The sequence below is a fragment of the Notolabrus celidotus genome, chromosome 4, assembly GCF_009762535.1.
Source record: "Notolabrus celidotus isolate fNotCel1 chromosome 4, fNotCel1.pri, whole genome shotgun sequence".
Taxonomy (NCBI): domain Eukaryota; kingdom Metazoa; phylum Chordata; class Actinopteri; order Labriformes; family Labridae; genus Notolabrus; species Notolabrus celidotus.
This window is the reverse complement of record NC_048275.1, coordinates 21,273,088-21,290,907: the sequence shown is the minus strand read 5'-3', so window position 1 is coordinate 21,290,907 and position 17,820 is coordinate 21,273,088. Positions and strand designations below refer to the sequence as shown.

The following is a 17,820-nucleotide window of genomic DNA, read 5'->3' as shown; positions in this document are numbered from 1 at the left end:
CAAAGACACATGCACACACTCATACACAGCTCTTACAAAAGAAACATGAGGGTGACACATACAAATAATAGCACAATATGCAATAACACACGAACACACATACAGACCGAATGTATCTAGGGCAGGCTGCTGCAGCTGCTGTAAGTGAAAGGTATTGAGCTGCTGACTCCAGCCAGAAAAGATCCAACAATCCTCTGGATCACCAAACGCAGCCTAATGGATAATGGCTAACAGCGAGCACTAATGTGATTTCACACATAGCAGATTTAATATATCACTAGCTCCACAATAACATGCTACACACAGAATCTATGCTAAACTCTGTTTCTTGAAGTGTGGTCATCGTTTCACTGTCAAAGAATTGTTGAAGGAGTTTTTTAACATTAAAGGAAGTACTTTGAAGGTTTACTTTTGACTTGTTTAAAGTAACAACAAGAGGCTAAACCGCTAGCATTGCTAATCTGTAAATGTTGGTTTACAGCATTAATCAAGCTAACGACAAGCTTATGACAATATTTTTCCCTGGCTCTTCCACACGTCAATATGCCACTCACTCTCCAATAAATACCACAGTGATGGTGGGGAACTCCACACCCCACCCAGGCACCAACGTCACTGCTGTGTGTGTCTGAGTGTGTGTGTGCGTGTTTGCATCAGTGTGTTTGTGTCTAAAAGCCAAGTGTGGGCCTCTTCTTTGGATTTGCAAATCATCGTAAACTGATTAGTGGGTACCAAACCAAGAATGATTTCACACATCCGGGTTATTGGACCTTTGTCCGCCCTCAAGACACACACACATACACACACATACACACTCATGACATACAGTTGATAATGAAAAATGGAACGAGTATGAAACACAGCTTCAGCATGAGGCCATCAATCACCCAGACGTACAACAATGAAACCACACACTGAACTGCTTTATAAGTTTCCCAATGATTGAATTATATGAGTGATTGGGGGAGGGGAGAAGTAACAGAGGAAGACAAATGGAAAAGCAAAAAGAGAGAATGGTAATGATGGTGACAACTTAATTGAGAAAAATAAGATTAAGAGTAATTTTTCCAACATGATGATGCTAAATAATTTAAATTTAATACATCTCAAAAAAGCTAAAGATGCCTAAGCACAAGTTTTAAAGATGTAAAAAATAAAGTAAAAAGGAGACTTGAATGAGGCTTGTTGTAGCCTGTGTGTGTGTATGTGTTATGTGTGTATTCTTAGGAGATTTGTCAGATCTCTTGTAAGTGGTTATCCCCTCCAGTGCTGCTGACCGACCTTGAGGGTCTGTAAAGTTCTCACGTTCTCAAGGAAACCCATTGGCCCACCCCTTGACTAAGGCCAGATTTGGTTTAGATCTATGGCAGACATTTTGAAAAAAGTTCAAAGGTGATGTGAATTAAAAGTTAACTGCCCTTGAGGGCTTTTAAACAGAGGGGGGAACGATACAAAAAGCAGAAAGAAGAAAGCTTCAAAAAACACGGTTAACAGAAATGTTAACATATTTCTAAAATGCCTTTAACATGCACAGTGTTGTTATAATTGTTTAGCCTTCTTTGAGTATAAGAACAAGAACATCCACAAATGATAGAGTGAAGTGAAAGTGAAAACTGAACTCTCATCCAAGCACACAAAAGTCAACCTCCACATGTCTTGGTAGACTGTTTTCTTCTTTAGGTTCAAGTAATTATACCAGCTGTTAAAGCTGTTCTGCTGTTGTCAATTATATGTTGATATTTCAGTAATGGGTGTGTTTGGACACTGGATTGACCTAATGTGATAAAACCCAACCAAGTTAGAGAATGTATATCCAATAAGGAGGTTACTTAATTTAAACCAATGACTTTTATACAGACAGAGCTTTGAATGGAAATATTCCAAAAGGCAACATACTTCTGGATTTTTTACAAAAGTTACCCTAAAGAATGTCAAGTATGCTACAAATTTTTAAATACCAGAATATGAGTCTTGGCAGGAAAGAAACAACTCCTTTAAATCATGAACATAAATTAAAAGCCAAAAACATATATAATGGTTTCTTTTTCAAATTTAATCAACCAATTAGTTCAAAAAAGCTGATATTATTACCAACTAAAGCATATATTTCAAAGTGGCAACATCTGCCATGTATCAGTCCTTCCATCCACCCACTGTATCCCTTTATCCATCTCCTCATCCATCCATCATTCCATCCATCAATCATGAAACAGATGGCCTTTCAGGAGTCCATGTCAAATCTGCTGGCTTTCCTTTGCCCTGGTCATACCATCAAGCCCCTCCCGCCAACACCCCCAGAACAACACAGACACACACACACACACACACATTCACACTTACAGGCACACCTCCTGCTCCCCCTCCTACACCTCCACCACTTGGCCTGGCCTCACTATCTACCATCCACTCCCATGCACTGCTATCTACCCACCCTGGAAAAGACGGGTCATCTGCCTATCAGCCTTCAATACACACGCTTTAAAAAACAACATGGAAGCCAATAGTAATGGGTGCAAAGAGTGCGTGAGTAGCAGGTCTGTGTTTCTGTGAGGGTCAGTCCACAAAGAGAAGCCCCCAAAGAGAGCTGTCTGCCTTAGGTCCCTGGGGCCTGTCAAGAGGGATAATTGATGATGTTTTCATTACAAGGTGTGGGGTAATGTGGGGGTTGGGGCACAGTATGAGTGTGTGTGCATATGTGTATGTGTGTATGTGTGTTGTGGGGGTAGACAGGTTGACTCAGCTGCCTCCTCTTTGACACCATGAGATCCTGAGATCGGTGCGGACAAGTATTTTTCTTCAAAATGCCCTTTTACGAACACACACAAAAGAAATCACATGCGTAAACACACACAAAGACTCACAAACACACGTCCCAAAGCTAAATCCAATCTAAGAGATAAACTACTTGAAGCAAATAAAATGCTGAAAGTAAGAATAACTCATTCTCTTGTTTTCCGTGCCACTCTGTCTCATCACAGTGTCACGCCAGGCCTTTGGCAGATCCGTCCGTCTGTCTGTCTGTCTTCTCTTAGGACCTCTTTGAAATCCTTAATGCAGTGGCGCCTCAGATTCTGACTGCCACTTAGATTAAATTAAGACCTAATCGGAGACACCAGGCCGCATAGGCCTCTATATTGCTTTACTGTATCAGGATGGCCATCATGCCTTTGTTGTCATTTGTGGATAAATGAATGAAAAACCCATAAAAAAAAGTCTGCAGAAGTTTCCCTATTAGGCTGGCTTCCTGATGTCTCTTCAAAGTTATTAAGGAGGCGTCTGGAGGCTTGCACGATCTATTGGAATGACTTTTCATGAGAAATTGTATTTGTGGAGTGGACAACTCAGGCTTGGTAGACTAACAACAATCACATGATGATCACAAAAAGAAAAAAATCAACATCTCTGGATTCATTTCAAACATATAAGTATTCTTTAAAAATTAAATAAGTCAATTAATTTTGGCACACCAGTTTCACTATAAAAAAGTTTGTTTTTTTAGGCTCATTTTTTCTACTTTTCTACAAATTTCTACAAATTGAAATCAGTGAAAAATATATTTTCCAGGTAATTTTCCAAATTGGGGATAACACATTTAATTAATAGCTGTTTCTCTTTTTTGATAAATATGTATATTTTTAATAGCATGCTTCCTCCTTTCATTCGTCTGGCCATAAAGTAAATCAAGGTGAGATTAACCAAAACTAAAATATAGATTAACATAAAGTCTCCTAGAATGAGGCCTGGGGAAAATTAAGACCAGTAGGGTAGCACTCTTTCAGACCTGGGTTGCTGTGGCAGGTCAGGTTTGCTACGGGTGACCAGGGTGCTGACATGTCCAGACTCCAGCAATAAACAGCCGAAGACTAATGGCATCTGAGGCAATGCTGAACTCTGACCTGAAAAGTTTTTCTCCCACCTCCCTTCTGTTGTTTAGATGAGGCTTTACATATCTGGTTTGTGTTTGGTTGAGAAGTTCAGGAACTTACAAGTCTTCAGTTTACATCACACTGCAGATATAATCTGCTGAATTCCCCCCAGAAATTTAACAACCTCTATTAGCAACAGATGAGCACACAATAGTCAATCACTTTTTGACAATCAAATAAAAAACTGACAGCACAATCAAAATAATTTCTTACACATATGACTTTAAAAATTATGTGGTAGTTGTAACACTGATGTCTTACTACAATCACAAAAATTGAACCTTATCCCTTGAGGAGATTCCAGTTTCCCTGTGCAAGATATTAAAGCCACATGAAAATTACCTTGACGTTAATGATTAGTGCACTCATCCATCCACCCATCCATCCATCTATCACCTCCTTTCACACCCCTCCAACCTTGGATTCCTCCACCACCCAGGGCCAACTACAGTGCAGCTCCTGGCCTCCTCTGCCAGCGCAGAAATGAATTATATTGCTTTTCACACCTGTTTCTGTTCAAAACCCTGCTGCACACTGCTGTGTAATAAAAAAAAAAAAAACATTTCTAAGGGGGGGTAACAGCGCTCCCCTAGCTTGGCTACATCTGCGTACACGAGCGGTTAAATTAGCCTCTAATTGTATTAACGGGGGATTATGCCTTCCAGTTGGTTTTTTTATACTCCTTCTCTCTCTGTGCATTTTACACGTTTTAAGTGGAGTAAGGAGGAGGAGGAAGAAAAAAGCAGCTCATTGAGGGTTTGCGGGTTGGCTTCTTTTATGAGCTGCGATCACGGCTGCCCCTCGTTACACCGAGTCTGTGTACAAATAGGAGGGGAGGAGAGCCAGAATGAGAGTGTTAGTGATAATGTGTATGAGAGTGTGTGTGTGTGTCCCAGTCGGCCGGGCTAATGTACCAATGCTAACACTCTGAATGCCAAACCCCCCCTGCTCTTTCTTTCGTTCTTTCTCTAACACACATACACACACCTACTTCAGTTCAGCAAGGCAACAATCTAACTGGGGATATGGGTGGTGGTGTGTGTAGCTGGGAGGTGGGGGTGAATTCCATCTAATTACTCTATCACATAATTTCACAAATTGCCTTTTCATAGGGGAGTGGAGAGCAGAGCACAGGGCGCGTTGGGGATTGAGGCCTGAGCTTTCATTTACTACTCATTTCTTGTTAAATTAAACAAGAAAATACCATTTGTGATGAGGGAGGGGCTCAGAGGTGGGGGGGTAAGTGGATTCTAAGTGCACAATAGGAGGATTGAAGGGAACACAGGTTGATACCAGCCATTTCTTTATCTCAGTGGCTTGTCTGACTGGTTTTGATACATACGAGGGGGTAGCTTAGGCAGTTGTGCAACATAATAGAAATTTATTTTAGGCAATAGAATTATTTTTCAGTTATTTACAGTAAAATTGAATAAAAAAGCCCTCAAGAACAATGACTATAAATTCAATCATCCTCACTAATAGACATCAAAGTGTTTGTGTCAGTTGGATAAAAGCATGTTTGCTGATCTCTCATCAAAAGTCACTTTAAGTCAAATTACTGCTTGCAGTCACACCAGCTGTTGAATTCAGAATGTCAATGAGAGAACAAACATTAAAATGAGATGAGGACACCAGTGGAAAAGCCCACCCAGCTCTCCTTTATTTTGGTTCCCCACCAAGTTTACAGCTGCATGTCAAGCTGGCAGCGAGCTGTGTGGGTCAGCCATTGGTGACAGGCGGTAAAAGCTAATGTTTTGTTGTCACTCCAAGTCAGGGCAGCCAAGTTTCTTCTGATGAACTTGTCCCACAAGTGCTGCTCACAACATATGAGCTCATTGGGCGTGTTGGAGAGAAGTCAGCAAGCTGCGACTGTCGTCATTGTCACAAATTCAAAACCTCTGGTCTGTCTGTCACTCTAGACACAGGATACAACAGACAGGGCCATGTTTGACTCACAGTTCCCTTTCTCGCCTTTTATGTCTTGATTAATAGTATGATTACATGGAATTAAGTCCATGCTCACAGCAAACATGACTCCTTTTCTTTAAACCTCTTCTTGTTCTGTTACATGACGACTGAGTTCAGCATCTTTGATGGATACATGAGAACAGACAAGGGAATAACTTCAAAACAACCCCCCTAAAAAGGCAGCCATATGTAAACCACCTACTGCCTACCCTGCTGGGTCGCTCCTGGTGCAGGCTGAGTTTGCCACCCACCTTCCCCTTCTGCTCCGACACAACAGGAACTCCCCTGAGGGAGCAAATGTGAGGGCGAAAACAACAGGAAATACACAAAGGTGGGTATGCAAACTTCTACCCTATTCTGTTGCACTGTTCTGCTGAACTGTGTCCCATTGTCTCTGAAATTCCTGCATGTCTATCATACTTGATAAATAACACTTTAACCTATTCAGGTTATTTGTGTCGCCCTGCAGTCATCTGTCATCAATACTTGCGTGATTATGTGTGTCTAACTGGCACTGTGTCTATCTCTGAGAAGCCAGACTCACATCCCCTGTCCCTCTGTGAAACAAAGGCAAGCCAGATGATGATGATGCTGAAGCTGTTCCTGGATCAGCTGTCCATGTATACAACATTCATGCTAGAAGTGTAAGAGATACTGTAAATGTTTCTCCCTTGAAAGTGCTACATGTAGCATTTATAAACATGGACATATGGTGACTGAATTAATAGTGGCACTAAGAAATGATCAGTGAAAACAAATGAGACCACCACAAGCATGTATCTGACACCAGAGCTAATGTTAATGCCAGTGATTTTAAGAATTAAGACCACATTTCCCATAAACAAAAGGATGTTCGTCCTCTCTGACTGGATTTCATTACTGTTTTGCTGACTCTGGCTTTGCTGACGGGGATAAACACTGGAAGTAATTTTTCATCAACCTTTCACCAACTCTAGCTCTGTTTTGTGAGACAACATGCAATTGTGTGGCCTTTTGTGTGCATGTTGCAGGTCCCATTTCTCTTACATCTGGGACAAAGAAAAAGTTGATGGATCCTCCTCATCCCTCCTCTTCACCTCCTCATCTTCTTCTTCACGTTCCCCTTGCTCCCTTAACCCTCACTCATTTCCTTCCCACTGTTTGAGATCTAACCCAGCAGCAGCCTCCCATATGCCTGACTCCAGCTGTAATATGACACAGTAGGTGTGTTGCAATGTGTGCGTGTGTGTATGTGTGTGTGTTTGAATAGTTGAATGTGTGCTGATCTGTATTTCCACAGACAGGATGTGTGTATGTTTCAAACACTTTTCCTCTGTAGCCCCAAAGGTTTCAGGGAGGTGTATGGGTTGAGGTCAGGGAGTTGGAGGGGAGGTTAGTGTGTATCTGCAATGATGAGTGTGTCTTTTGTATGTGTGTTTGTGTGAATGCAAGTTGATGGAGAGTCTGGCGGTTTGTGAAGGAGGTGTTGAGGGTCAGATGGATAGGTAGGGCAGAAAACGAAACAAAAGTATACAACTTGTAAGATGAGTTGTGAGGTGTGTGTGTGTGTTTGTGAATTCTTTGCACAAATATACTCTGTATACATCTCTGCCTACGAGCCATGCTGCAGCAGTGGAAGAAGACCAGATTTGCCATAATCCCAGTTGAAGACATTGTAAGAAACATACCGTTGTATGATAAATACCAACAACAGGTTACATTTAAATAAGGTGAGTAAAAGTGGAGGTGCGGTCTCCATAAACCAACAAAAAATTACTTTCCCCAGCATCCCCCCTGTTGGCTTGTGCAATTCAAACCAACACCCACTCAGCAAACTGTATCACGTTCTCCACAAACCCCTGACACAGGCAGAATACGTGTGAGGCAATGCAGGGTGAAATGAGTTTTAAAACATATCTTTTTCAATAATAATATATCACAAGTGCAGTGAGAAATTGGACTTTGGCTTGCCACACATTAAACATTTTCGCCCGATTCAGGGTGCCATTTGGCGCCCCAATGATCAGGGGACATGACCTGATTCCAGGTTTGTTGTGACTAACTATTTGTCAAATAATCCTCAAGTGTGCAGTGTCAATACAACTATCTATTTTACTACTGCTATTATTGTCAATGTGGTTGTTTTTGTACTTTTCAAAACTTCAGAGGGTTGAATATGTGTCATAAGTGTCTGCATAGTCTTCAACCCAGTCATTTTCACAACTAACATCAGTAATGAATTAAGAAGGAAATCCCATCTTAAAGTCAGTAAGCTTGACCAAGATCAAGCTGAAACAGGGAGAAAATACAGACCCATACAGACTATAGTTTCCCATTTACATAAATACACCTTCAAAATATACATTTCTGTTTTTTTGTGTTGGTGTGTAGCAGCGTTCGCATTATGATGAATAGCTAGTGTTTAAAATTGTAGAAACTAAAGATACATTGTCTTGGTTATTGTTTGCTCTGGGATATTCAAATGTCTACATACATTTTCCCACACTATTTCCCCCCCAACAACCATGTGTGATGCTGTCAGCTGGCGCTTAAGGCATTTATCTCTATAATGCTGAAAAAATGATGCCTAACCACAGGCCTTTGCAGGCATCTGTTAAATAATAACAGATTTGTTCTTAATAAGGTTCATCTATGTATCTACAGCTATGGCCGGGGGCGTCTCTCCTTGGCTTCAACCTTATTCAGTTTCAGCAGATGAGGAGCGAGAACGCAGTCTGCAAAGATCACCACACTGGCCTCTGTCTTTGAAGTGTTCACCGAACAAACTGGGGTGTAAAGTGGAGAAGAAGGAGGTTCTCAAGATGTGTAAGTGTGAGTGTCAATGAGTGTTTCGATGATAGAGGCTTGGTACACTTTATTTGTATTTGAGTAAGTGTTTTTCTGTCAAATAAGACAGCAGCAGAGTTAAAAAGATAGATAATCTGTGTGTCTATGTGTGTGAAGAAGAGTAAGAAAGCTGTGAAGTTCAGTGTGCGCATGTCATTTAAAACTGAGAGTGACTCAGGACTAATGCTGCTTCATTCAACTCACTGTTAGGTGCTGGAAGAGCCATGCTCTCATGATATTGGTGGCCACCTTAGGGAAGATCCCTCTCTTCTTGTTGCGTTTCTTTTCTTTATCCGGGTCATCGTCGTCCCCCGTGCTCGGCGAGGCTACGCTGTTGTCCAGGCCATCACCTGTCACATGACAAGAAACAGGAAGAGACAGCGCAGATCAGACACACAGTTTGTTTACTTCCAGCATTCGCTGTGCCTCCGTGTTCAAAAGGAATAAATATGATTTCGAAGGAATTCTGGAGGGCTTTGTATGCACAGACGGAGGGGTATAGAGACACAACAATGGCAAGTGGAGAATGGCTGGAAAACAGCACCTCATAAATGCATTCATTTTTAATACATTTATAAATAACCCTGCCTTTCATTTTTCTCCCCCCCCCATCACTTGAAAACACAGAGCTCGCATCTTCCCACCAGAAAGAGAGGGAAAAGGGGAGCACAAAGGACTTGTAAGGTCGCATTTCCCCACTCTCCCATCCAAGCCTGCGCAGAATTGAAAATGACAGAGAGATTTAGTCTTTATTATCCTGAGGGGAAAATAGTTATTGAAGCGTCGCCCCGGCGCATTCTGCCATTTTACCTGAGGTGGAAAGAGTAACACGGCACTACAAAAGGGGAGGTTGCGAGGAGGGGGAAGCGGGAAAATAAAAGGAAATAGGTGGAAAAAAGGGAGTCAGAGGCACAAACAGCGCTAACAAAGCTAGCTGCTTTTCATAACAATGGTGTCGTGGCTGCTTACAGCAACCTGTAGGGCTTCGATAAGGCTCCATTAAGGCCAGTTAACCTCACCTAAGGGGAGACAGCTTATAGTATTTGAACACTGAGAGGAAAAGTGAAAGGGAGGCACTCGGTGGGCCTTTTCTCTGCATTCAGACTCAACATGACACACACACACACACACACACACACACACACACACACACACACACACACACACATATTCAAAACTACCCAATTACTGTACGCATTCTATACAGCTCCAGCGCAGAGAAAGAGGCTCTTTCCATCTCTGGTTGTGAAAAGCCTAATTGTTATTATCATTATTCAAAAATGCGAGCCCCTCTCAATGAAGCCGATAATCATAAAAGAAACATGAGGCGAGGTAAACAAGTGGCACCCTCACTGCTGGAAATTTCAGTGGCTGATAACTGACTTTTGTCCCGTGCCGCCTCTCTCTCTCGACTGGAAGTGAGGAGGAAGAAAAAATAAGAGACGCTGAAGCAGTGCTCAGAATTGGATCCAGTTATTTATTGATTACACACAAAGCACTTCTAAAGCTTCCCGGTCTATTCACTGTGGCGAGAGTAGATAACTGCATTCTGAGCGGGCCTGTACTCCGCTAACTTGCAAAGGGCGACACCCAGCACCTAGCTAAACCCTAAGCCCCCGATTCATCGATAATTAATGGGGATGTTGGCGCTAATCCGGTTGGAGATGACTTTTTTCCAGCCTGCCACATCAATGGAATAATCAAGGGCCTAAACCCAGGCCTTTGCTCCCCATTACCTCAGGCAAAAGAATTCCTGAAAGCATGCCTGGAGGGCACCTGAATTATATACACCATTAGGAGAGAGAGGCTCTCAGTGATCCATGCGAAACAACACTCTTGGCTAGCTCTCACTCTCACTCTCTCTCTCTCTCCCTCGCTCCGACTGTTCTGGCAGAAGGAGATACATATGCACACATATTGAAGGCTTTCTAATGAAGCTCGCGTGGAAAAGGAGGTGATGCTATGGAGAGTGGGGGAGGGATAAAACAAGAGCTTGCTTTTCATAGAGGGGTGCGATACTAATGCAAACGCCACCATAAGCACATTAATAATGCACAAGTGCATGTAAAGCAGGTGGTGGGGTTGGGCTACTGTAACGCCAACAAAGCGTCAAATTTGAAAATGGCACGTTCAAGTGCCTTTGAGAGAGTCAGTAACTTCAGAGTACTGGGAGTAGCTGGCTTATTCTTGAATTCTGTACGATCAATTTTCAAGCCCATTCTTAGTCTTCTATATTCAACATTACACTTGTGTAGTCTTGAAACCAAGAAGTATTTACACTATCCATCTGTTGATTAATTTTCTGAAAAATCTGATCAAATGTTTGTCTCTTTGAAGGGTTGGAGTACATTGGAAAATGCACAAAAATCAAAAGATATGAAGATTACAAGATTTCCAAATAGGGAAAAAGCTCATTCTAAATCTAGGTGAAGACATATTAAACATTGGAAGTTTTTCTGTCTTGAGACATCATAAACAGCTGATAAAATGCCGTTATTCACTTACTCATCAATTTATTGATTACTTGGCAAACCATTTCAATTCAACAGTGATTCACACCAGCCCCACATACTCAAATAATCCTCCCCTTACACCCAGCTAGACCTCTTCCTGTCAGAAAAACATGCTCACATTGCAGGCTTCAGTTACATCATTAGCCCAGGACAAATGCAGCCTGGGCTTAACAAGTCAGTTTTTTCAGCCTACTGTTTCAGGGCTAAAATCCACCCACCCCCTCTCTCTCTCTCCCTTTCTCTCTCTTTCCTCTCCACATCCCTCTGCCTGCTGGAAAAAGAAAGGGTGAGCCGAGTCGAGGCCCTGTAATCCTAGACCAGATTTTCATTGGAAGCAAATGCTTTCAATCCGTCGTAAAGACCAGCTCATGTTCAGCAAAGCCTACAATAACAAACCTAGGGGCTCGTCCCATGCGAGTTGGGAAAACAGAAGCAAACGGCCGGAGTACCCGCTCAGATCATGAGTGAGTGAGTAAGCGAGTTAGGGAGTGAGTGAGTATGCATGCAAGAGAGAGAGAGAGTGGGCGAGCAGGCAGGCTCAGGAGGAGGTGAGAAATCGTGAGAAGCATGGAGAGAGGGGCAAAGAGAGAAGGGGAAACAAGTGAGAGAAAAGTCAAAGGAGAGCAGGAAAGCACAAAATAAGTGACAAAAGTGAGGACAGAAGAATTGTATGATTCTGGTTGTGGTACTGAAACTTATTCAACACTTTTAAGTGCCATAAGTCCGGTAACTGATCCCTCTCTGATCACATGGCTGCTAATTTTCCACCTCAATTTAATCTTTTCTTTTTCATCATGTATGGCTTTATTGAATGCTTTATATGTCATGTTTTGAGTCCACAGCCTGCTCTCCTAGCCTTTAAGCTACCACTGCCTCTTATGGTAGAAGAATATCATGATGCAATATATCCCACAAATCTTATAGAACTTCATCATATCTAGTGATATTAGGAGAATAAAATGGTGTGCAAACAGTCACTACAATCTATAAGACTCTGTTGTATGACCTCTGGCCAATCAATACTAATAAACGTAACAAAATGATGTATAATGGGAGAGAATTAGGCTGCCGTACATCACTATTATTATCATATGTAACTCACTGCTTATTTTCATGTCTAGCATAGACAAAATCTTCTCCAACCATCAATACAAAATGGTTAATGAGGTTTAAAAAATCTATCTCTTTTTTGCATAATCTAGGCAAATTTCGATAATTAAGGGCCAACATCTAAGCCAAAAAAAAAGGTAACCCAACCACCCGAATATTCCTTTCTTTCCTCTCTCCTCCCAATACTTCTAAGTAAGTCTGACCTATAGACACTGACTTTACCTGGAGGGGTAAGAGGAAGGAGCGAAGCTGGAGAACGGCCGTCAATTTTATTGGCATTTCCATTTTCACTGCAATTTGATACCAATCACCTCTGCAAGGTCTGGGGCTAATTTCTGCTTTGCTTCAGCCCTGGCAAGAGAGGGAAGAGCGGGAGGCGGGAGGATGAAAGAGGGAGACTGTGGGAGTAAGAAAAGGTGAAGCAGGAAGGTGTTGAAGCTGTGTCTGGCAGCAATGTTGGGGAAATGTCACTGGTGTTACCTCAGCTCGTGAGAGAGACATAGGGTAATACAGGGAAAGACAGACAACAAAAGATAGTGAAAGCGATTCATGAGAGAGGGACAGATGGAAAGGATGAAGGGTATTTTAAGAAAAAGAGAACACACAACAATAACTCAAGCAACTGAAAGAGACAATCAGTCAGTCAGTCCATCAGAAAGCCAACCATTCGGTGGACCAGTGGTCCAACTAGTAGACCATCCGGTCAGCCAGTGAGCTAGTCAGTCAATAAAGCCACCACGTCAGTCAGCCAATAAGTAAGTCAACCTTAAACCAATCACCCAGTCAGTCAGAAAGCTGACCACAGAGTCAGTCAGTCAATGAACCAGTCAGTCACTCTCCAAACACAGACAGCCAGGCTCATTAAGAGCATCATCAATGCTAGGCTAGGCTAGCAAGCTCCAGTCTCCCAACAAGACGAAAGCCATAGGCACAACTCGGAGCCTTGCCCACTGATCAGCCATGACAACGTCTTTGCAACTAGTAAGAGGAAGAGGAAGGGTTGGGGGTCGGAGGGGTTGAATCAATGCAGGACGAAGGGGGTGCATGTTCGTGTGTGAAGAACGCATGCATGCATGGATGTGCATTCGTCTGTATGTGTGTGTATCTATCTCAGTTTTTCCTTTATGCATGTGTGTTTCCAGCCACAGAAGCTCTGAGTCTTGTGTGTGTGTGTGTGTGTGTGTGTGTGTGTGTGTGTGTGTGTGTGTGTGTGTGTGTGTGTGTGTGTGTGTGTGTGTGTGTGTGTGTGTGTGTGTGTGCAAGAGTGTGTATAAGTGTGTGTGTATGTGGCAATTAGGGAGCAGGCCAGTGACTGGAAGGAGCCAGGGGCAGTTGAAATGCCCCGGGGCCAACCAAGGGAAGGAATATTTTATCAGTCCCCCTCACACGCTGTATACACAAATACACACTTGCACACACACACACAAACTGTGAGCTAACAGATAATGACGTAAAAACTAGGTTAGCTTTCTTTATGCATTTTCACCAGTTTCGTTAGCATTAGCTGAACAGACTCTTGCTCCTATGCTCATTCAGCTTTGTTGGCTTTTATTTGGGTCTTTCCGCCACTTCATGTTTCATTCCCACCTCCTTCTTTTTCCTACTTCATTACTTTTCTCTTCTTTCTCTTTCTGGGGTGGGGGGTTATACGGTGGATATTTAGGATTTAAGATGAAAAATTGCTGTCTCCCTGCACTGCAGGTTTGAGTTTTTCACTCCTTGTAAAGCACACAGGCAGCAGTTGCATTTTTACAATTGAGCTATGGTTGAAAATGTATGCTAACTTAGCTGGCATTGTAGAATATCCTCAGTCTTAATACTTTCAATCTCTCTTCAACTAGTGGCTAGTAACGATGCTCCCTCTCTTCTGTCTCTTCACCCCTCTCTCATATGTCTTCATCACTCCTCTACATCTCTCTGTCTCAAGGCATACCCTGACATTATCAAGCAGTATCTAGGCTAATCTGTTATGATCTGATTATGAGCCATCTCTCAGTGTAAGACACAGATTGGTACTACCTGCCCCCTCTGCACAAGCACACGTGCCATTCCGAGGTGTCAGCCATTTTTCTGCTGCCTGGTAAATTAACAGCCGTGAATATGCCAATCAGTCATCTGTAGAGGGTGATCTTGTCAGTCACTTTTAGCGCTACACAAAAGAATAATGACAATTGGCTTTCTAATATATATTTTTTAATTCATAGAGGCACTGCTGAGTAGAGGAAAAAAGGGTTATGAATATTAGCTTTGTGCCAGATGTCATGAGCGGGATCCTGTGGCAGGAATCACTCACAGATGGCTAAACGTTTTTGGAGGATACTGTGAGATGTTTTTATAGGCGGGGAATGAACTAAAAGGGAAAAGGAATGGGAACAGGTCTTTGGAGTTTATGACGGTGCATTTATTCCACAGGCTGTTTGATGCAAGAGAGAGAAAAAAAGAGTCTTTCCCCTATGAGTGCAAGTGACCTGGAGCTGATCTCTCATGGGCCACTCCTAGTGTTTCACACCCCAGAAAGCTCACATGACCCTGGGTTGGCTGCACCAGGCAAGGCCCAGGCCTCAGGGAGCAGCTATCCTGTTCCACATGGGATACACGCATACTCATACTGGCAGGCGAGAAATTCATACACCCACACACACACACACACACACACACACGCACACACGCGCACGCACTCAAAACATGATACATAAACCATGCACACACATGCTATTACACATTTACTAAAGTGCTCTCCTTCTCACTATTTTGCTCTGATGCTCAAACACATACACACAAAAACTCACATCCACACACACATCCACACAAACACGCACATACATTGCATTCCCAGAAATCCTCAGAGAGGTAAAGAAGGGCTCACAAGAGGGAGGGAGTAAAGAAAAAAGTGGCGTTTATTGTATTCAGGCCATTCATAAGCTCTACACTGGAGGAGGGGAGGGGGGGAGTACAGGGGGGGGGTTGCAGGCAGTAGGGGGTTCCCTTTGCATGGCTCAGGAGGCCCCTCCCACCTCCAAATATTCTGAACATGCAGGAATTCCTTGCAACACAGTTCCAAACCAGGGGCACACTTTTAAAAGCATCCCTCTCTTTACTGCAACACATGAACACACTCACATGCTGCCATTACCGAGGATCTTCCATGAGGCAGCTTTCCAGTAATGACTAGCAAAGTATTCTAAACTAACACACACACACACACACACACACACACACACACACACACACACACACACACACACACACACACAAATACACACACACTCCAAAACAAAACACGCTCTATGCTGTTTCGCCTTCCTTTTATTCCGAGTGAGAGAAATCCCCTTGACTATTCTCCGCATAATGACATGCGCTGTGGACAAAACAATATGACTAGTCTAGACTTCTCTTCCTGCCTTTTGCCAAAGAGACACTTGACTATTTTCAACTCCAGCCAACACATGTTGAACTTCTCACTTCGAAAGTAAACACAAAGCTCTGAAGAACATACATACACTGAAAACAATGTAATGCACCAATAGATCAGAGAAAGTTGTCATTATTAAAAAATGAAAAAATGAGGCTTGCCAGTCAGGGGAGAGCTAAGTAATTACTTCCTGTAATCAAAGACAATTGCGTTCAAGTAATTACTGTAAATAACGAGCTCACTGCAATAACAAAGCCAGGTACTTTGAATGATGACAGTTTTGTGGATCAGCGCTGACAGATTCAGTAATGACAGTCAACTGGTGAGTCATCTACAAGGCTTATTTGTAATTAAAGCACACTGGAGACTTGTTGTTGTGCAAATCTGTGCAAAGTTAAGGGCAATTATTTCATTTGTGGTGATCTGATGAGGGAGAGCAGGAAGCCGAGAAAGGGGAATGTGTTTAACTAACAACAAAAGAAAAAAAAACACAAGCCAATTATTACATTTATGAGGTAATTCCTAGTATTTGTCTAAGGCACAGGTCTGGATGAATTATTGGTATTTTAATGTAGTGCTTGAGTGCATTGTTTTTTGTATTCATAAATGCATGCTCTTCCATCTGCTTTTAATTAAGATGTGTACTGATACACGTACAAGAGTTAGACAGAAATACATGCATCTTTAATGTATTGTTTAAACCTGGGATCAATAAATCTCACAGCCAGTCCTCTAAAAACTTCTCAGTCTTTTAAAATGGCTTTCTAAGGTTGTAAAGTGAAAAAAGTTCAGCTTTAAACGCTAAACAAACAGTCAATGATTTTACCTTGGGTTCTGAGAAATTCAGCCTCTGGTCTTATGATAATTTAAAAGACAGATTGATGAACTTTTTGAAAAATATTGAATAAGAAGCTAGTGTTCATGGCCATTGTCTCTCTGAAAGGGGTCCTGTGCTTCCATGTGTAATGTCTGAGGCCCATCCACTGTTGTCTGTGAGAGAAAAAAAAGGGGGTGGGGGATCAGGCCTGTTGACATAGCCATAGGTGATGGCAAAAATGTCAGTGTAAATGTGACTGCTCTCTCTGTGCCATTTTCCCGCAAAGGGTCATCACCACAGGCTGCCTGACACGCTGGAAACTGCCTCAAGCGTGGGGCACCGACACGACATTAAACTGCAGTATGCCTCCTCGCACACATATATTTACACAGATACACACTCACACACACACAGCGACCGCCTTTTATTCCCACTTCCAGATCAGTCGAGAGGGAGAGAATGAGGGAGAAAGAGGCAGACGGTACAAGCTAAAATGAAAGTGTAGGGCGATGAATTCACCCTTTCATGTCGAGCACTTTTGCTGTGTAACTATTGATTTTTCCCCTCTTGCCTTTGTGTTGCTGTTTCCTTTTTTTTCCTAACCTGAAGATAGAGGGCCAGACCCGGTTCAAATGGGAGCACTTGTAAGGGGGCCCCACAGATTCTCTGCCTCAGTGAAGGGAAGTCCTCAGACACACAAACACAAGCGCACAAAATGGTACGATTCCTGAAAATTGTGCCCCTTTAGCTGCTTTCTCACTCTTAACTCTCACTCTCTGTATTGTTTCGCTACCTCTCAGATGGCTTTTGACACCTTTGAATCAACCAAGCTTTATTCTAACTCCGTGCACCACGAAGGCACAGAGAGAGAGGCAGTGAGAGAGAAGGTGGAGTGGACTGTGGAGGAAGAGGGGGGAAGGGATGGGAGCAAGGACAAGGACTTTAACAAAGGCTAAGAGCACTTAACAGCACAATGGCACGGCGGTCCTTTCTAAAAGTCAGCTGATGTGCTGAAGGGCGTTTGAAAGTCCTTCAATTTAGACATGGGACAAAGAGAGGGGAACTTTTGGCTAAACCGAAGGAAAAACATCCTACTTAAACTTTGTTGAGGACTAACTACACGTACTTACAGCTAACATTCAGAGAAAATATATGTATTCAACAAAAAGAAACTAGAAGCCTTTGAATAAACTATGAAAATATGTGTTTTCAATAAACTCAAACTGTAAACACATCCTTTTGGGGAAG

General features: G+C 42.5%; 1 protein-coding gene across 2 annotated transcripts in view; it reads right to left on the bottom strand.

Moving 5' to 3' along the window:
* Positions 1-17,820, bottom strand: part of meis1b (Meis homeobox 1 b) — an 80,436-nt gene that overhangs the window by 34,235 nt on the left and 28,381 nt on the right. For both annotated transcript variants that reach the window (XR_004631082.1, XM_034682407.1), the window contains exon 8: positions 8,925-9,070. Coding sequence is in view for 1 of the 2 variants with exons in the window: in XM_034682407.1 (XP_034538298.1) it covers positions 8,925-9,070 (146 nt within the window). In the remaining variant the exon portion in view is untranslated. The remainder of the gene's footprint in view (positions 1-8,924; positions 9,071-17,820) is intronic.